At 46.8% G+C, this 16,451-nt stretch overlaps 1 protein-coding gene across 2 annotated transcripts in view; it reads right to left on the reverse strand.

The window, feature by feature from the left end:
• The window catches only part of LOC144492463 (transcription initiation factor TFIID subunit 4), a 310,284-nt gene that overhangs the window by 173,298 nt on the left and 120,535 nt on the right, over nt 1-16,451 (reverse strand). For both annotated transcript variants that reach the window (XM_078210514.1, XM_078210515.1), the window contains exon 11: nt 11,563-11,732. In XM_078210514.1, coding sequence (XP_078066640.1) covers nt 11,563-11,732 — 170 coding nt within the window. The remainder of the gene's footprint in view (nt 1-11,562; nt 11,733-16,451) is intronic.

Consider the following 16,451-nt stretch of genomic DNA (forward strand, 5'->3'; position numbering starts at 1 on the left):
AGGTCTTGCTGCAACTATACAAGGCACTGATGAGGCCGCAACTGGAATACTGTGTGCAGTTTTGGTCCCCTTATTTGCAAAAGGATATATTGGCCTTGGAGGGAGTGCAGAGAAGGTTCACCAGGTTGATACCGGAGATGAGGGGTGTAGCTTATGAGGAGAGATTGAACAGATTGGGTCTGTACTCGTTGGAGTTTAGAAGGATGAGGGGGGATCATTATAGAGACATATAAGATAATAAAGGGGCTGGATAGGGTAGAGGTAGAGAGATTCTTTCCACTTAGAAGGGAAACCAGAACTAGGGGGCACAGCCTCAAAATAAGTGGGGGCGGGTTCAGAACAGAGTTGAGGGGGAACTTCTTCTCTCAGAGGGTAGTGAAATCTCTGGAATTCTCTGCCCATTGAAGTGGTGGAGGCTTCCTCGTTGAATATGTTTAAATCACGGGTAGATAGATTTCTGATCAATAAGGGAATGAAGGGATATGGGGATCAGGTGGGTAAGTGGAACTGATTCGTTTCAGATCAGCCATGATCTTATTGAATGGTGGGGCAGGCTCGAGGGGCTAGATGGCCTACTCCTGCTCCGATTTCTTATGTTCTTATGTTCTTATGTAATAAGAGGGAAGACTGGCTTAAGTATAAATCCAGATACTGAGAGTGTTTACAAGTATTTAAATAGGAAAAGAGCAACTAAAGTGAGTGTTGGTCCTCGAGAGAGTGCAGCTACAATCTGGGGAATTAATACTGGAAAATAAGGAAATGGCAGAGCACTGAGCAAGTATTTTGTGCCTCTCTTCACTGTACAAGGCTTAAAGAAAACTTTCCAAGGATACTTGAAAATCAAGAGGTGAAAAGGAGCAAGGAACTTAAACAATCCCCATCACTCAGCCAAGAGTACTGGAAAACTATTAGGCCTAAAGGCTGGCAAGTCCCAAGGACCAAATGGTTCCAGCAGATTGGAAAATAGCCAATGTAACATCTTAATTCAAGAAAGGAGGGAGTTGGAAAGAAGAAAACTATCAGCTAGTTAGCCAAACAGCTACCATAGGGAAGCTGCCAGAATCCATTGTTAAGCAGGTTATAACTAGACACTTAAAAAATCATAATCGAATCGGGCAGAGACAACATGCTTTTGCGTAAAGGAAATAGTGTTTTACTAATTTATTGGAGTTATTTGAGAAGAAATAAGCAACATGAATAAAGGGGAACCTGTAGATGTGGTGTACTTGGATTTTCAAAGGTCATTTATAACGGGAAAAACTGAAAAGCAGCATATATTTAAATGGAGAGAGATTGCAGAGGTGGTAAAGGGATCTGGGAATCCTGGTACATGAAAACTTAGTATGTAAACACAGCAAGTGATTAGTTTAGCATATGAAATGTTGACTTTTATTGCAAAGGGAATGTAATATAAAAAGTAGACAAGTTTTACCGCAGCTGTAAAGGACAGGATTGGCAGCTTAACGTTCCAGGATACAGATGTTTCAGGCGGGATAGAGGGGGATGTAAAAGGGATGGGGGAGTTGCACTACTGGTTAAGGAGAATATGATGTGGAGATGCCGGCGTTGGGCTGGGGTAAGCACAGTAAGAAGTCTCACAACACCAGGTTAAAGTCCAACAGGTTTATTTGGTAGCACGAGCCACAAGCTTTCGGAACGCTGCCCCTTCATCAGGTGAGGGGGAGTTCTGATAGTGGATAGTCAGAAGCTTTTTCCCAGGGTGGAAGATTCAATTATTAGGGGCATAGTTTAAGGTTGCGAGGGGCAAGGTTTAAAGGAGATGTACGAGGCAAGTTTGTTTTACACAGAGGGTGGTGGGTGCCTGGAACTCACTGCCGGGGGAAGTAGTGGAAGCGGATACGATAGTGACTTTTAAGGGGCGTCTTGACAAATACATGAATAGGATGGGAATAGAAAGGTATGGTTCCCGGAAGGGTAGGGGGCTTTAGTTCAGTCAGGCAGCATGGTTGGTGCAGGCTTGGAGGGCCGAAGGGCCTGTTTCTGTGCTGTAATTTTCTTTGTTCTGTACAGGGCCTTGGTGAGATCGCATCTGAAATACTGTATGCAGTTTTGGTCTCTGTATCTGAAAATGGATATGATTGCATTAGCAGTTCAGGGAAGGTTCACTTGAATGATTCATGGATAAAAGGCTTATTTTATGAAGAAAAACTGTATAGGTCAGGCATATATCTATTGGAGTTCAGAAGAATGAAAGGTGAAACATAAAGGACCCTGATCGAACTTGTTAGGGTGGATAACGGGGTGATTCCTCATGTGGGAGACGAGAACTAGAAGACAGTTTAAGTGTAAGAGGTCTCCCTTTTAAGATGAAGATGATAGGGCATTTATTTCTCTTGGAAGGTCGCCAGTCGTTAGAAGAGTTCTCTCCCCCAGAAAGTAGTGGAGGCAGAGTCGTTGAATTTATTTAAGGCTGAATCGGATAGATCGTTAATCGAGCAGGGACTCAAGGTTATTCAGTGCGGACAGGAAAGTGGAGTTGAGGCCATAATCATTTCAGCCTGACCTTGTCGAATGGTGGAGCAGGATCAAGGGGCCAAATGGCTCCCAAGCCCTATGCTGCAGTGAAGGGTTCTGGAGAGGTGGTGGTGAGCCAGTGCTGGGTGTCCTCAGCATTCCCGTGAAATCTGGTAAAGCTATACTGCAACAGAAAGTTTCCAGGGAGAACAAGGGGCAGGCTCCCCATTCTGACCTATGCTGTTGGACACAATAATGACAAAGCGAACAGTCTCGGGTCTGGTTGTCAGTGAACACTGTTTCATGAGAACTAGGAGCAGGAGTAGGCCATCTGGCCCCTCGAGCCTGCTCCGCCATTCAATAAGATCATGGCTGATCTTTTCGTGGACTGAGCACCACTTACCCGCCCGCTCACCATAACCCTTAATTCCTTTACTGTTCAAAAATGTATCTATCCTTGCCTTAAAAACATTCAATGAGGTAGCCTCAACTGCTTCACTGGGCAGGGAATTCCACAGATTCACAACCCTTTGTGTGAAGAAGTTCCTCCTCAACTCAGTCCTAAATCTGCTCCCCCTTATTTTGAGGCTATGCCCCCTAGTTCCAGTTTCACTCGCCAGTGGAAACAACTTCCCTGCTTCTATCTTACCTATTCCCTTCATAATCTTATATGTTTCCATAAGATCTCCCCTCATTTTTCTGAATTCCAATGAGTATAGCCCCGGTCTACTCAGTCTCTCCTCATAAGCCAATCATAGAGTCATATGCTTTTTAAAAGTTAAAATTGTACCCGCCTCTACTACTACAGAAGGCAGAGAGTGGCTGTGGAGGGGTCTTTCTCTGCATGGAGGTCAGTGACCAGTGGAGTGCCCCAGGGATCTGTTCTGGGACCCTTGCTGTTTGTCATTTTCATAAATGACCTGGATGAGGAAGTGGAGGGATGGGTTGGTAAGTTTGCTGACGACACCAAGGTAGGTGGTGTTGTGGATAGTTTGGAGGGATGTCAGAAGTTGCAGCGAGACATAGATAGAATGCAAGACTGGGCGGAGAAGTGGCAGATGGACTTCAACCCGGATAAGTGTGTAGTGATCCATTTTGGCAGATCCAATGGGATGAAGCAGCAGTATAATATGAAGGGTACCATTCTTAGCAGTGTAGAGGATCAGAAGGACCTTGGGGTCCGGGTCCATAGGACTCTTAAATCGGCCTCGCAGGTGGAGGATGCGGTCAAGAAGGCGTACGGCGTACTGGCCTTCATTAATCGAGGGATTGAGTTTAGGAGTCGGGAGATAATGCTGCAGCTTTATAGGACCCTGGTTAGACCCCACTTGGAGTACTGCGCGCAGTTCTGGTCACCTCATTACAGGAAAGATGTTGAAGCCATTGAAAGGGTGCAGAGGAGATTTACAAGGATGTTGCCTGGATTGGGGGGCATGCCTTATGAGGATAGGTTGAGGGAGCTTGGTCTCTTCTCCCTGGAGAGACGAAGGATGAGAGGTGACCTGATAGAGGTTTACAAGATGTTGAGAGGTCTGGATAGGGTAGACTCTCAGAGGCTATTTCCAAGGGCTGAAATGGTTGCTACGAGAGGACACAGGTTTAAGGTGCTGGGGGGTAGGTACAGAGGAGATGTCAGGGGTAAGTTTTTCACTCAGAGGGTGGTGGGTGAGTGGAATCGGCTGACATCGGTGGTGGTGGAGGCAAACTCGTTGGGGTCTTTTAAGAGACTTCTGGATGAGTACATGGGATTTAATGGGATTGAGGGCTATAGATAGGCCTAGAGGTAGGGATATGATCAGCGCAACTTGTGGGCCGAAGGGCCTGTTTGTGCTGTGGCTTTCTATGTTCTATGTTCTATGTACTACCTCTGGCAGCTTGTTCCAGACACTCACCACCCTCTGTGTGAAAACATTGCCCCTCTGGACACTTTTGTATCTCTCCCCTCTCACCTTAAACCTATGCCCTCTAGTTTTAGACTCCCCTACCTTTGGGAAAAGATATTGACTATCTACCTTGTCTATGCCCCTCATTATTTTATAGACCTCTATAAGGTCACCCGTCAGCCTCCTACGCTCCAGAGAAAAAAGTCCCAGTCTATTCAGCCTCTCCTTATAACTCAATCCATCAAGTCCCGGAAGCATCCTAGTAAATCATTTCTGTACTCCTTCTCGTTTAATAATATCCTTTCCATAATAGGGTGACCAGAATTGCACACAGTATTCCAAGTGTGGCCTTACCAATGTCTTGTACAACTTCAACAAGACGTCCCAACTCCTGTATTCAATGTTCTGACCAATGAAACCAATCCTCTCAACTACAGAATCAACCTAATGAATCCTAGTTTCCACCCACCAAAGCAGTCAAACACTTTAATAGGATCAAAATAAAATTAAAATGCATCTCTACCGCAGGTATAGAGTGAGGTAAATTAAAGGATCATTACATTTGAAGGCAAAATAACATTTTAAAGGGCAAATTATAGCTGTATAAGCAGCAACTCATCTGAAGATTAAAATGCATCCCCTGAGGAAAACTTGATTTATTTAAAGAGTACACTCATTCTTGCTCAACTTTTATATTAAACCTTTTTTTTCAGGTGAAATTTTTGCTCAGGGATGCGATTGCTGAGAAATAGAATACCAGCCATTTCAGATATGCACTCACAAAACATCAAATCCCAGGACAGGTACAGCACAGAGTTAGATACAGAGTAAAGCTCCCTCTACACTGTCCCCCATCAAACACTCCCAGGACAGGTACAGCACGGGGTTAGATACAGAGTAAAGCTCCCTCTACACTGTCCCCATCAAACACTCCCAGGACAGGTACAGCACGGGGTTAGATACAGAGTAAAGCTCCCTCTACACTGTCCCGCATCAAACTCTCCCAGGACAGGTACAGCACGGGGTTAGATACAGAGTAAAGCTCCCTCTACACTGTCCCCCATCAAACACTCCCAGGACAGGAAAAGCACAGGGTTAGATACAGAGTAAAGCTCCCTCTACACTGTCCCCATCAAACACTCCCAGGACAGGTCCAGCACGGGGTTAGATACAGAGTAAAGCTCCCTCTACACTGTCCCCCATCAAACACTCCCAAGACAGGTCCAGCACGGGGTTAGATACAGAGTAAAGCTCCCTCTACACTGTCCCCATCAAACACTCCCAGGACAGGTACAGCACGGGGTTCGATACAGAGTAAAGCTCCCTCTACACTGTCCCCATCAAACACTCCCAGGGCAGGTACAGCACGGGGTTAGGTACAGAGTAAAGCTCCCTCTACACTGTCTCCCATCAAACACTCCCAGGACAGGGACAGCACGGGGTTAGATACAGAGTAAAGCTCCCTCTACACTGTCCCCATCAAACACTCCCAGGACAGGTACAGCACGGGGTTAGATACAGAGTAAAGCTCCCTCTACACTGTCCCCCATCAAACACTCCCAGGACAGGTCCAGCACGGGGTTAGATACAGAGTAAAGCTCCCTCTACACTGTCCCCCATCAAACACACCCAGGACAGGTCCAGCACGGGGTTAGATACAGAGTAAAGCTCGCTCTACACTGTCCCCATCAAACACTCCCAGGACAGGTACAGCACGGGGTTAGATACAGAGTAAAGCTCCCTCTTCACTGTCCCCATCACTCAGGTACAGTGTGGGTTAATCAGAGCAAATGCCATCTCCTCCTCCGGACATTTACTTTCTATCCTAGCTCTCACTGATAATTTAAGAGCTGCAGATAATCCAGTCGGATACATTACAGGGATAAGAGATCTGAAATGAGCAGCAAGATTCAATACTGGAACTGTTGTTGAATTCTCTCAGCGGAGGTGGCCCAAAGCCACCAAGACAGAAGGGTTTGGTTGAAATGGTAGATTGGTTAGAGCACAGAATGAAGCTATTGTGCTGAGCATGCCCATCCTGCTCACTGCGACAGTAACTCAGCTCTCGTCACTCCCATCTCCATACCTTGTCGCCTGGCAATGTTCACTTCAGATAATTACCCAATTCTGTTTTGAAAGCCACAACTGGAACTGCCTCCACCACTCAGTCAGGCAGAGAGTGCATTTCAGACCCTAACGACAGCCTGCATTAAAAACACTTTTCATCTTGTCACATTTGGTTCTTTTGTCATTCATTTTATATTGATGCCCTCGGGTTCCCGACCCTCCCACTGAATGGAGCCTTTCACTTCATTCACTCTCTTCATGATTTTGAACACAATCAAATTACCGCTCAACTTTCACTCCTCTAAGGAGTTCAACCAGAGGTTTTCCAATCCATCCACTGAAGTTCTCCATCCCTGGAACCATTCTTTAAATCCTTTCTACGCCTTCTCTAATGTCTCCACACCTTTCCTGAGGTGTGATGCCCAATACTGGACACTTAACCCCAACTGAAGCCAAATCAGGTTCACCATAATGTCCTTGTTCTGTATTCCATGTATCTGTTTATAAAGGCCAGAATCTCCCTGCCTTTTTAACCACTTTCTCAACCTGGTCTGTCACCTTAATGATTTACTCACAGATGTTCTCGGATCTCTCTGCTGCTGCACTCTCTTTATTTTGTGTCGCCTCTCCACGTTCTTCCAACCAAAATGTTTCAATTCACCTTTCTACCAAAATGTCATCTGCCGCCTGTCCCCCATTCCACCAGCCTATGGCCTCTTGAAGTCTATCGTTAACCTCCTCACAACTCACAGGACAGTCTGGTGTCAGCTGTAAATTTTGAAATTGTGCTCTGCGTGTCCAAGTGTATGTCTTGAAGATAGATCAAGGAAAGCAATCTTATCACTGATCACTGTGACAACCCATCTTTCTCCAGTGTGGAAAACAACTGTCCACCACTACTCTCTGCTCCTGTCACTCGATCAACCTCTTCTCGATGTTTCCTCTATCCCTTGATTTTCAATGGTTTCACCTTTACTGACAAATCCGTTCTGCGGCATTTTATAGAAACATAGAAACTAGGAGCAGGAGGAGGCCATTCGGCCCTTCCTGCCTGCTCCAACATTCATTTTGATCATGGCTGATCATCAAATTCAATATCCTGATCCCCCCCCTTCCCCCCATATCTTTTGATCCCTTTGGCCCTCAGAGCTATATCTAATTTCTTCTTGAAATCACGCGACATTTTGGCCTCAACTGCTTTCTGTGGGAGTGAATTCCACACATTCACCACCCTCTGGGTGAAGAAATTTCTCCTCACCTCAGTTCTAAAAGGTTTACCCCTTATCCTCAATCTATGACCCCCTAGTTCTGGACTCCCCCCACCATCGGGAACATTCTTTCTGAATCTACCCTGTCTAACCCTGTTAGAATTTTATAAGTTTCTATGAGATCCCCTCTCCCTCTTCTAAACTCCAGTGAATATAATCCTAACCAATTTAGTCTCTCCTCATATGACAGACCTGCCATCCCAGGAATCAGCCTGTTAAACCTTCGCTGTACTCCCTCTATAGCAAGGACATCCCTCCTCAGATAAGGACACCAAAACTGCACACAATACTCCAGATGTGACCTCACCAATGCCCTATGCAATTGCAACAAAACATCCCTATCCCTATACTCAATCCTCTCGTTATGAAGGCCAACATACTATTGGCCTTCTTTACTGCCTGCTGTACCTTACTTTCAGCGACTGATGCACAACGACATTAGCTACCCTCCAATCTGTAGGAATTATTCCAGAGTTTTGGAAAATAACCTCCAATGGATATACTATTTCCAGGGCCATTTCTTGAAGTACTCTGGGATGAAGATTATCAGGGCCTGGAGATTTATCCACCTTCAATCCCATCAATTTCCCCAAAACCATTTCTTTACTATTGCTGATTTCCTTCAGCTCCTCACTAAAACATGTTTCCCTCGGCACGTCTGATACATTATTCATTTCTTAGAAAGAATCATAGAAACCCTGCAGTGCAGAAGGAGGCCATTCGGCCCATCGAGTCTGCACCGACCACAATCCCACCCAGGCCCTATCCCCACATATTTACCCACTAATCCCTCTAACCTACGCATCCCAGGACTCTAAGGGGCAATTTTTAACCTGGCCAATCAACCTAACCCGCACATCTTTGGACTGTGGGAGGAAACCGGAGCACCCGGAGGAAACCCACGCAGACATGAGGAGAATGTGCAAACTCCACACAGACAGTGACCCAAGCCGGGAATCGAACCCGGGACCCTGGCGCTGTGAAGCAGCAGTGCTAACCACTGTGCTACCGTGCCGCCCTTTTGTGAAGACTTCTTTTGTGAAGACTGAAGCAAAGTACAAATTTAATTCCTCAGCCATTTCTTTATTCCCCGTTATGAATTCTCCCGTTTCTCACTCGAAGGGGCCTACATTCGTTTTTGTCAATCTTTTTCTCTTTACATACCTGTAGAAACTTTTACAGCCAGTTTTGATGTTCCCCGCTAGCTTACTTTCATACTCTATTTTTCTCTTCTTAATCAATCCCTTAGTCCTCTGCTGAATTTTAAACTGTTCCCAGTCCTCAGGCCTATTGCTTTTACTTGCCAATTTGTATGCTTCTTCCTTGAATGTGATACTATCTCTAATTTGCCTTGTAAGCCATGGTTTGGCCACAATTATCACACAGCTTTTGGACGCCCATGTACATAACAGTGGACGTGGCGCATCTGGATTTCCAGAAGGCATTCGTCAAGGTGCCACACAGAAGGCTACTGCATAAAACAGAGGTGCACGGCATTGCAGATAGCATGAATAAAGGATTGGTTAACTAACAGAAACAAAGAGTGGGGATAAATGGGTGTTTTTCTGGTTGGTGGTCAGCGACGAGTGACTCAGGGGTCAGTGTCAGTTGTTTACGATTTACAGAGATGATTTGGAATTGAGGACCAAGTGTTGTGTGTCTAAGTTCGCAGATGACACTAAGGCGAGTGATAGAGCAAAATGTGCAGAGGACACAAGTCTGCAAAGGGATAGTCTAAGTGAGTGGGCAAGGGTCTGGCAGATGGAGCACAAAGTTGGCAAATGTGAGATCATCTGTTTTGGTAGGAATAACAGCAAAATGGACTATTATTTAAATGGTAAAAAATTGCAGCATGCTGCTGTGCAGAGGGACCTGGGTGCCCTTGTGCAGGAATCTCAAGGAGTTGGTTTGCAGGTGCAGCAGGTAATTAAGAAGACAAATGGAATTTTGTCCTTCATTGCTAGAGGGATGGAGTTTAAAAGCATGGAGGTTATGTTGCAGCTGTATAAGGCGCTGGCGAGGCTGCACCTGGAGTACTGTGTCCAGTTTTGGTCTCCTTACTTGAGAAAGGATGTACAAGCACTCGAGGGGGGTGCCTGGATCCATTACAGTTCGCCTAGTAACGCAACAGGTCCACAGCAGCCGCCATCTCCCTGACCGTACACTCAACCCTGGAACACCTAGATAACAAAGACACCTATGTCAGACTATTCATAGACAGCAGCTCAGCCTTCAACACCATTATTCCTACAAGACTCATCTTCAATCTTCGTGGCCTGGGACGCCGCTCCTCCCTCTGCAACTGGATCCTAGACTTCCTAACCCACAGACCGCAGTCAGTAAGGATAGGCAATAATACCTCCTCAATGATCATCCTCAACACCGGTGCTCCACAAGGCTGCGTCCTCAGCCCCTTACTTTACTCCTTATACACCTATTACTGTGTGGCCAAATTCCCCATCAACTCAATTTTCAGGTTTGCTGATGACACCACCATTGTGGGTCGGATCTCAAACAATGACGAGACAGAGTACAGGAATGAGATAGAGAATCTGGTGAACTGGTGCAGCAACAATAATCTCTCCCTCAGTGTCAAAGAAGAGAGTCATCGACTTCAGGAAGCATAGCGGAGGGCATGCCCCTGTCTACATCAATGGGCATCAAGTAGAAATGGTTGAGAGCTTCAGGTTTTTAGGTGTTCAGATCACCAACAATCTGTCCTGGTCTCTCCATGCGGACGCTATAGTTCAGAAAGCCCACCAACGCCTCTACTTTCTCAGGAGACGAAGGAAATCTGGCCTGTCGACTTCGACTCTCACCAACTTTTACAGATGCACATAGAAAGCATTCTTTCTGGTTGTATCACAGCTTGGTATGGCTCCTGCTCTGTCCAAGACCACAATAAACTACAAAGGTTTGTAAACAAAGCCCAGTCCATCACTCAAACCAGCTTCCCAACCATTGACTGTCTACACTTCCCGCTGCCTCGGAAAGTAGCCAGCATAAGCATGGACCCCATGCACCCTGGACATTCTCTCTTCCACCTTCTTCCATCGGGAAAAAGATACAAAAGTCTGAGATCACATACCAACTGACTCAAGAATAGCTTCTTCCCTGCTGCCATCAGACTTTTGAATGGACCTACCTCGCACTAAGTTGATCTTTCTCGACACCCTAGCTATGACTGTAACGCTACATTCTGCACTCTCTCCTTTCCTTCCTTATGAACGGTATGCTTTGTTTGTACAACACGCAAGAAACAATACTTTTCACTGTATACTAATACATGTGACAAAAATAAATCAAATCAAAAATTACTTCCTTCAAAAACTCAAGCAAGTTAGTTAAACACGATTTGCCTAACCCACATTTGTCCAAGTGACTGTTAATTTTGTCCCAAGTTCTTGCTCCTAAAAGCTTTCCCACCACCAAGGTTAAACTGACTGCCCTGTACTTGCTGGGCTAATCCTTACACCTTTTTTTGGGCATTTGCTACTCTCCAGCCTCTTGTACCAACCCCTTTATCTAAGAAAGACTGGAAGATTGTAGTCAGTGCCTTCACAATTTCCACTCTTACTTCCCTCAGAATCCTCGGACCAAATCTGTTGACTTACCAGCTTGAAGCACAATGATCCATTGCACTACTTCCTCTTTATCACACCGCATCAACAGGGAGACAATTCTTCTTGTGGACGCCAGTCAATATAAAGATGTAATTTTTGCCTAACAGTTCTGTGATGCTGATCCTTGTCTGATACAAGGATAATGGAATTTTGTTTCTGTTTTGAGGTGTAATTGTTTGGGTGGTTGGACATTAAAAAGATTATTTAAATTAGCTTAAACCCAATTGAGATGATGTCCCCACTTACCTATTTCTAAGATGCGTTTGTGCAGAGGACTGCTGGCCAGAAAGACTTCATCTTTACATGAGCGAATGTGTGTTCCAACCAAACTGGAGTTGGTTGCCAGAATGTTGGCACTTTCCTCACTCAGATTAACTCCGGCCATTGAGGTAACATCGTTAATGTCATCATCGTCTCTGCAATGAGAGAGGAAACCATGAAAGTGCTGTACAAACTCTGGCTTTGTATCTCAGTTGCTTAAAAAAAACAGGAATGTCAGGCACAATGAGACGGCATCTGAAATCGGAGCAGGGTTAGGTCGAGTGGCCTGTGAACGTGCAATTTGCTCCATGTTGCATCACAGCACATTGCCGAGTCACATGGCTGCTCTGTCCTATGGAAAGAAAGAGTAGAATGGGCCAATATTGTTTAGAGTTTAAAAAACTGAGGGTATCAGGGGGTGAGGGAGAGTTACAGGGAGTTGAGGCCGAGGGGACGGAGTGACTGGAAGAGGGAAGGGTGGAGGGGGAAGGAGGAGGAGGAGGAGGAGATGGGGGGGAGGAGGAGGAGGGGGAGGAGGAGGAGGGGGAGGAGAGGGGGAGGAGGGGGAGGAGGGGGGGGAGGAGGAGGAGGAGGAGGGGGAGGAGGAGGAGGAGGGGGGAGGAGGAGGAGGAGGGGGAGGAGAGGGGGAGGAGGGGGAGGAGGAGGAGGAGCGGGGAGGAGGAGGAGGAGGAGGAGGGGGAGGAGAGGGGGAGGAGAGGGGGAGGAGGAGGAGGAGAGGGGGAGGAGGGGGAGGAGGGGGGAGGAGGAGGAGAGGGAGGAGGAGGAGGGGGAGGAGGAGGAGGAGGAGGGGGGAGGAGGAGAAGGAGGAGGAGAGGAGGGGGAGGAGGAGGAGAGGGAGGAGGGGAGGGGGAGGAGGAGGAGGAGAGGGGGAGGAGGGGGAGGAGGAGGAGGAGGAGGAGGAGGGGGAGGAGAGGGGGAGGAGGGGGAGGAGGAGGAGGAGGAGGAGGAGGAGGAGGGGGAGGAGGAGGAGGAGGGGGAGGAGGAGGAGGAGGAGGAGGAGGAGGGGGAGGAGAGGTGGAGGAGGGGGAGGAGGAGAAGGAGGGGGGAGGAGGAGGAGGAGGAGGAGGGGGAGGAGAGGGGGAGGAGAGGGGGAGGAGGAGGAGGAGGAGGGGGAGGAGGGGGAGGAGGGGGGAGGAGGAGGAGAGGGAGGAGGAGGAGGGGGAGGAGGGGGAGGAGGAGGAGGAGGAGGAGAGGAGGGGGAGGAGAGGGAGGAGGGGAGGAGGAGGAAGAGGAGGAGGAAAGGGGGAGGAGTAGCAGGAGAGTGAGAGGGAAAGAAGGAGGAAGAGTGAGAGGGAGAGCAGGAGAGTGAGAGGGAGAGCAGAAAAGGGAGGAGGAAGAGGCGGCAGGAGGGGACAAGGAGGAGGGAGGGAGGGAGGGAGGGGAAGGAGGAGGAGTTAGGAAGCTTCCGAGGTAATCTCATTGCCAATTAGACTCAAACCAAGAAGGTAAAGGAGAAAGAAAGAAGTTCTGAAAAAGAGTCGTACAGACTCGGAACATTAAGTCTATTTTCTCTCTCCACAGATACTGCCAGACCTGCTGAGTTTTCCCGGCATTTTCTGTATTCCTTTCAGATTCAAGCATCTGCAGTATTTTGGTTTTCAGAAAGAAATTGCATTTTTATAGCACTTTCAACCCCTCAGGACATCATCACAAAGTGGATGACAGCCAATGAAGTATTTCTGACTCTTTTCATAGGAAACATTGCGCGGAATCTTTGCTCAAGAATCCCACACATGGCAACCAGATCAAGACAAAATAATCAGTTTTATACAAACTTGATTGGAAGACAAATATTGGACCGGACACCAATTCTTCTTTGAATCGGGCCCTGAGATCCTTGGCAGACAGGGCCCCTGTTTCAGTTCACATCCAAAATACAGTATCTTTCACTGACTGACCAATTAACGTCCTCCGCTACTCAAGCAGTCTGTGCTGTTGAACTGCCTTTCCACATTCAAAAGCGAGTGAAGTCAGCACAGGCCTGAATCTGGTTTCTCTCACATTTGGGACGACACAGCATTCAGCACTGGCAAGAGAGGAATCATATTAAGTGAGGCTAATAGCAGATGATACTCTTTTTGAGAGTGGAATTGCAGGTAAAAGATAGTCCAGACTATCATTAGGAAACACCTCAATAATCACAATGTTCCTGTACTGTGGAGGGAATTAGAATACTGCCATATTTGACTAATGCTTTGTTAAAGAAGAAAAATTGGGTAACGTCAGAGGTTGTAGCCATACCCGGCACAAAGGAAGATGGTTCTGGGGGTTGGAAGTCAATCATCTCAGTCCCAGGACATCACTGCAGGAGTTCCTCAGGGTAGTGTCCAAGGCCCAACCATCTTCAGCTGCTTCATCAATGACCTTGCTTCCATCACAAGGTCAGAAGTGGGGATGTTCGCTGATGATTGCATAATGTTCAGCATCATTTGCAACTCTTCAGATATTGAAGCAGTCCATGTCCAAACGCAGCAAGACTTGGACCATATTCATGCTTGGAGTGATAAGTGGCAACTAACATTCCCGCCACACAGCTGCCAGGCAACGACCATCTCCAGTAAGAGTGAATCCAACCACTCCCCTTGACATTCAATGCCATTACCACTGCTAAATCCGCCACTATCAACATCCTGGGGGCGATCATTGACCAGAAACTAAACTGAACTAGCCACATAAATACTGTGGTTGCAAGAGCAAGTCAAAGGTTGGGAAGTCTGCAAAGTGTAACTCATCTCCTGACTCCCAAAAAACCTGCCCACTATCTACAAGGCACAAGTCAGGAGTCTGATGGAATAATCTCCACTTGGAGCGGAGCTCCAACAATGCTCAAGCAGTTCGGCACCATTCAGGATAAAGCAGTCACTTGATTGGCATCCAAGATACCACCTTAAACATTCACTCCATCCAACACCTTCACAGTGGCAGTCGTGTGTAACATCTACAAGATGCACTGCAGCAACTTAACAAGGTTCCTTCGACAGCACCTTCCAAACCTGCGACATTTTATTTGTTCATTTACAGGATGCAGGCATCGCTGGCTGGCCAGTATTTATTGTCCATCTCTAATTGCCCTTGAGAAGGTGGTGGTGAGCTGCCATCTTGAACCACTGCAGTCCATGTGGTGTAGATGCACCCACAGTGCTGTTAGGGAGGGAGTTCCAGGATTTTAACCCAACCTTTTGGTGTAACTTTTTAACAAGGGGCCTCCAGGCTTTATATAGCTTAGGGCCTCCCCAAGTCTAAATCCGGCACTGTTCCCATGTGTCTGCTGTCCTTTCTTGATGCTGCTTAGGGGAGTTCCTGCAGTGCATCTTGTAGATGGTACACACGGATGCCACTCTTCGTTGGTGATGGAGGGAGAGAGTGTTTATAGTAGGGGGACCAATCAAGCAGACTGCCTTGTCCTGGGTGGTATCAAGTTTCTTGAGTGTTGATGGAACAAAAACAGAAAATGCTGGAAAATCTCATATGGAGAATAGTAACTTGGCTCCACCAGTAAAGAACTGTAAATGTTCATTAACAAACAACTATTTACATGGTGATGCAGATTTCAATGCTTCCTGACATGACTCTAAGATCCAACCGCTGCGACAAGCCCAGACAAGTTGGAGTGAAGCCCAACTCAGACCCCAGTTGGTCAACCTAGATCATGTGACATTTTCAGAAGATCGCCCCTTAAAGGGGACAGGCACAACAAGAATGTTCCATCACAGGTGCTGGACAGGTTTCAGATGGAAGATGATGAGCTACTCTGCTGGATTCCTAGCCTCTGACCTGTACTTGTAACCACAGTATTTATATTGCTAATAAAAACAGAAAAGACTGGAAAACCCAGCAGTTCTGGCAGTATCTGTGGAGAAAGAAACACCGTTAACATTTTGAGTCCATTTTGAGCTCTGAAGAGTCATACAGACTCGAAACATGAACTCCTGTTTGTCTCTACGCTGATACTGGCAGGCCTGCTGCATTCTCCAGCCTTTTCAGTTTTTATTTCAGATTTCCAGCTTCTGCAGTATTTTGATTTTGTTGATCTGACTCATCCAGTTCAGTTTCTGGTCAATGGTAACCCCTATGATCTTGTTAGCTGGGGATACAGCAATGGCAATACCATTCAATGTCAATGGGTGATTATTAGATTCTCTCTCGTTGGATATGATCATGGCCTGGCACTTGTGTGATGCGAATGTTACTTGCGACTTGTCAACCCAAGCTTGGATATTCTCCAATTCTAGCTGCATCTGGACATGCATTTGTACTTCTGTATCTGAGGCACTGTGAATGGTGCTGAACATTGTGTTAACTTCAGTAAATATCCAGACTTGTGACCTGATGATGGAAGATCATTGATGTTTTGTATGTGGTGTGTGTCTCTTTAATACAGCAAAGCAGAAGAGAGAGACCTGACTTGAGGGAGCAATGGGAACTGAGTGATCACCCCAGAGGGTGGAGTCCATTCTCGGGCAGAATCATCGAGCAGTCATGTAGTTAACATCATAAAGACTGGAGCATGGCTTCAGGGCAGCCGAGAGCTGCAACTCCTGTACCGAGTTTCTCTCATCAATAAATACCATTTGTTCTGAACAAAGCCTGAAATCTCTTGAAGATGCTAGAATGCCATGACGTGACAATTGAGGAACCAGCTGAAGATCCTCGGACACTACCCTGAGGAAAACCTGCAGTGATGTCCTGGAACTGAGATGATTGACCTCCAACCCCCAGGACCATCTTCCTTTGTGCCAGGTATGATGCCAACCAGCAGAGGGTTTTCCCCCGATTCCCATTGACTCCAGTTTTGCGAGGAGCTTCTTGATGCCACACTGATCAAATGCCGCCTTGATGTCAAGGGGAGTCAC

This window comes from Mustelus asterias, chromosome 4 (genome assembly GCF_964213995.1).
Source record: "Mustelus asterias chromosome 4, sMusAst1.hap1.1, whole genome shotgun sequence".
NCBI lineage: Eukaryota > Metazoa > Chordata > Chondrichthyes > Carcharhiniformes > Triakidae > Mustelus > Mustelus asterias.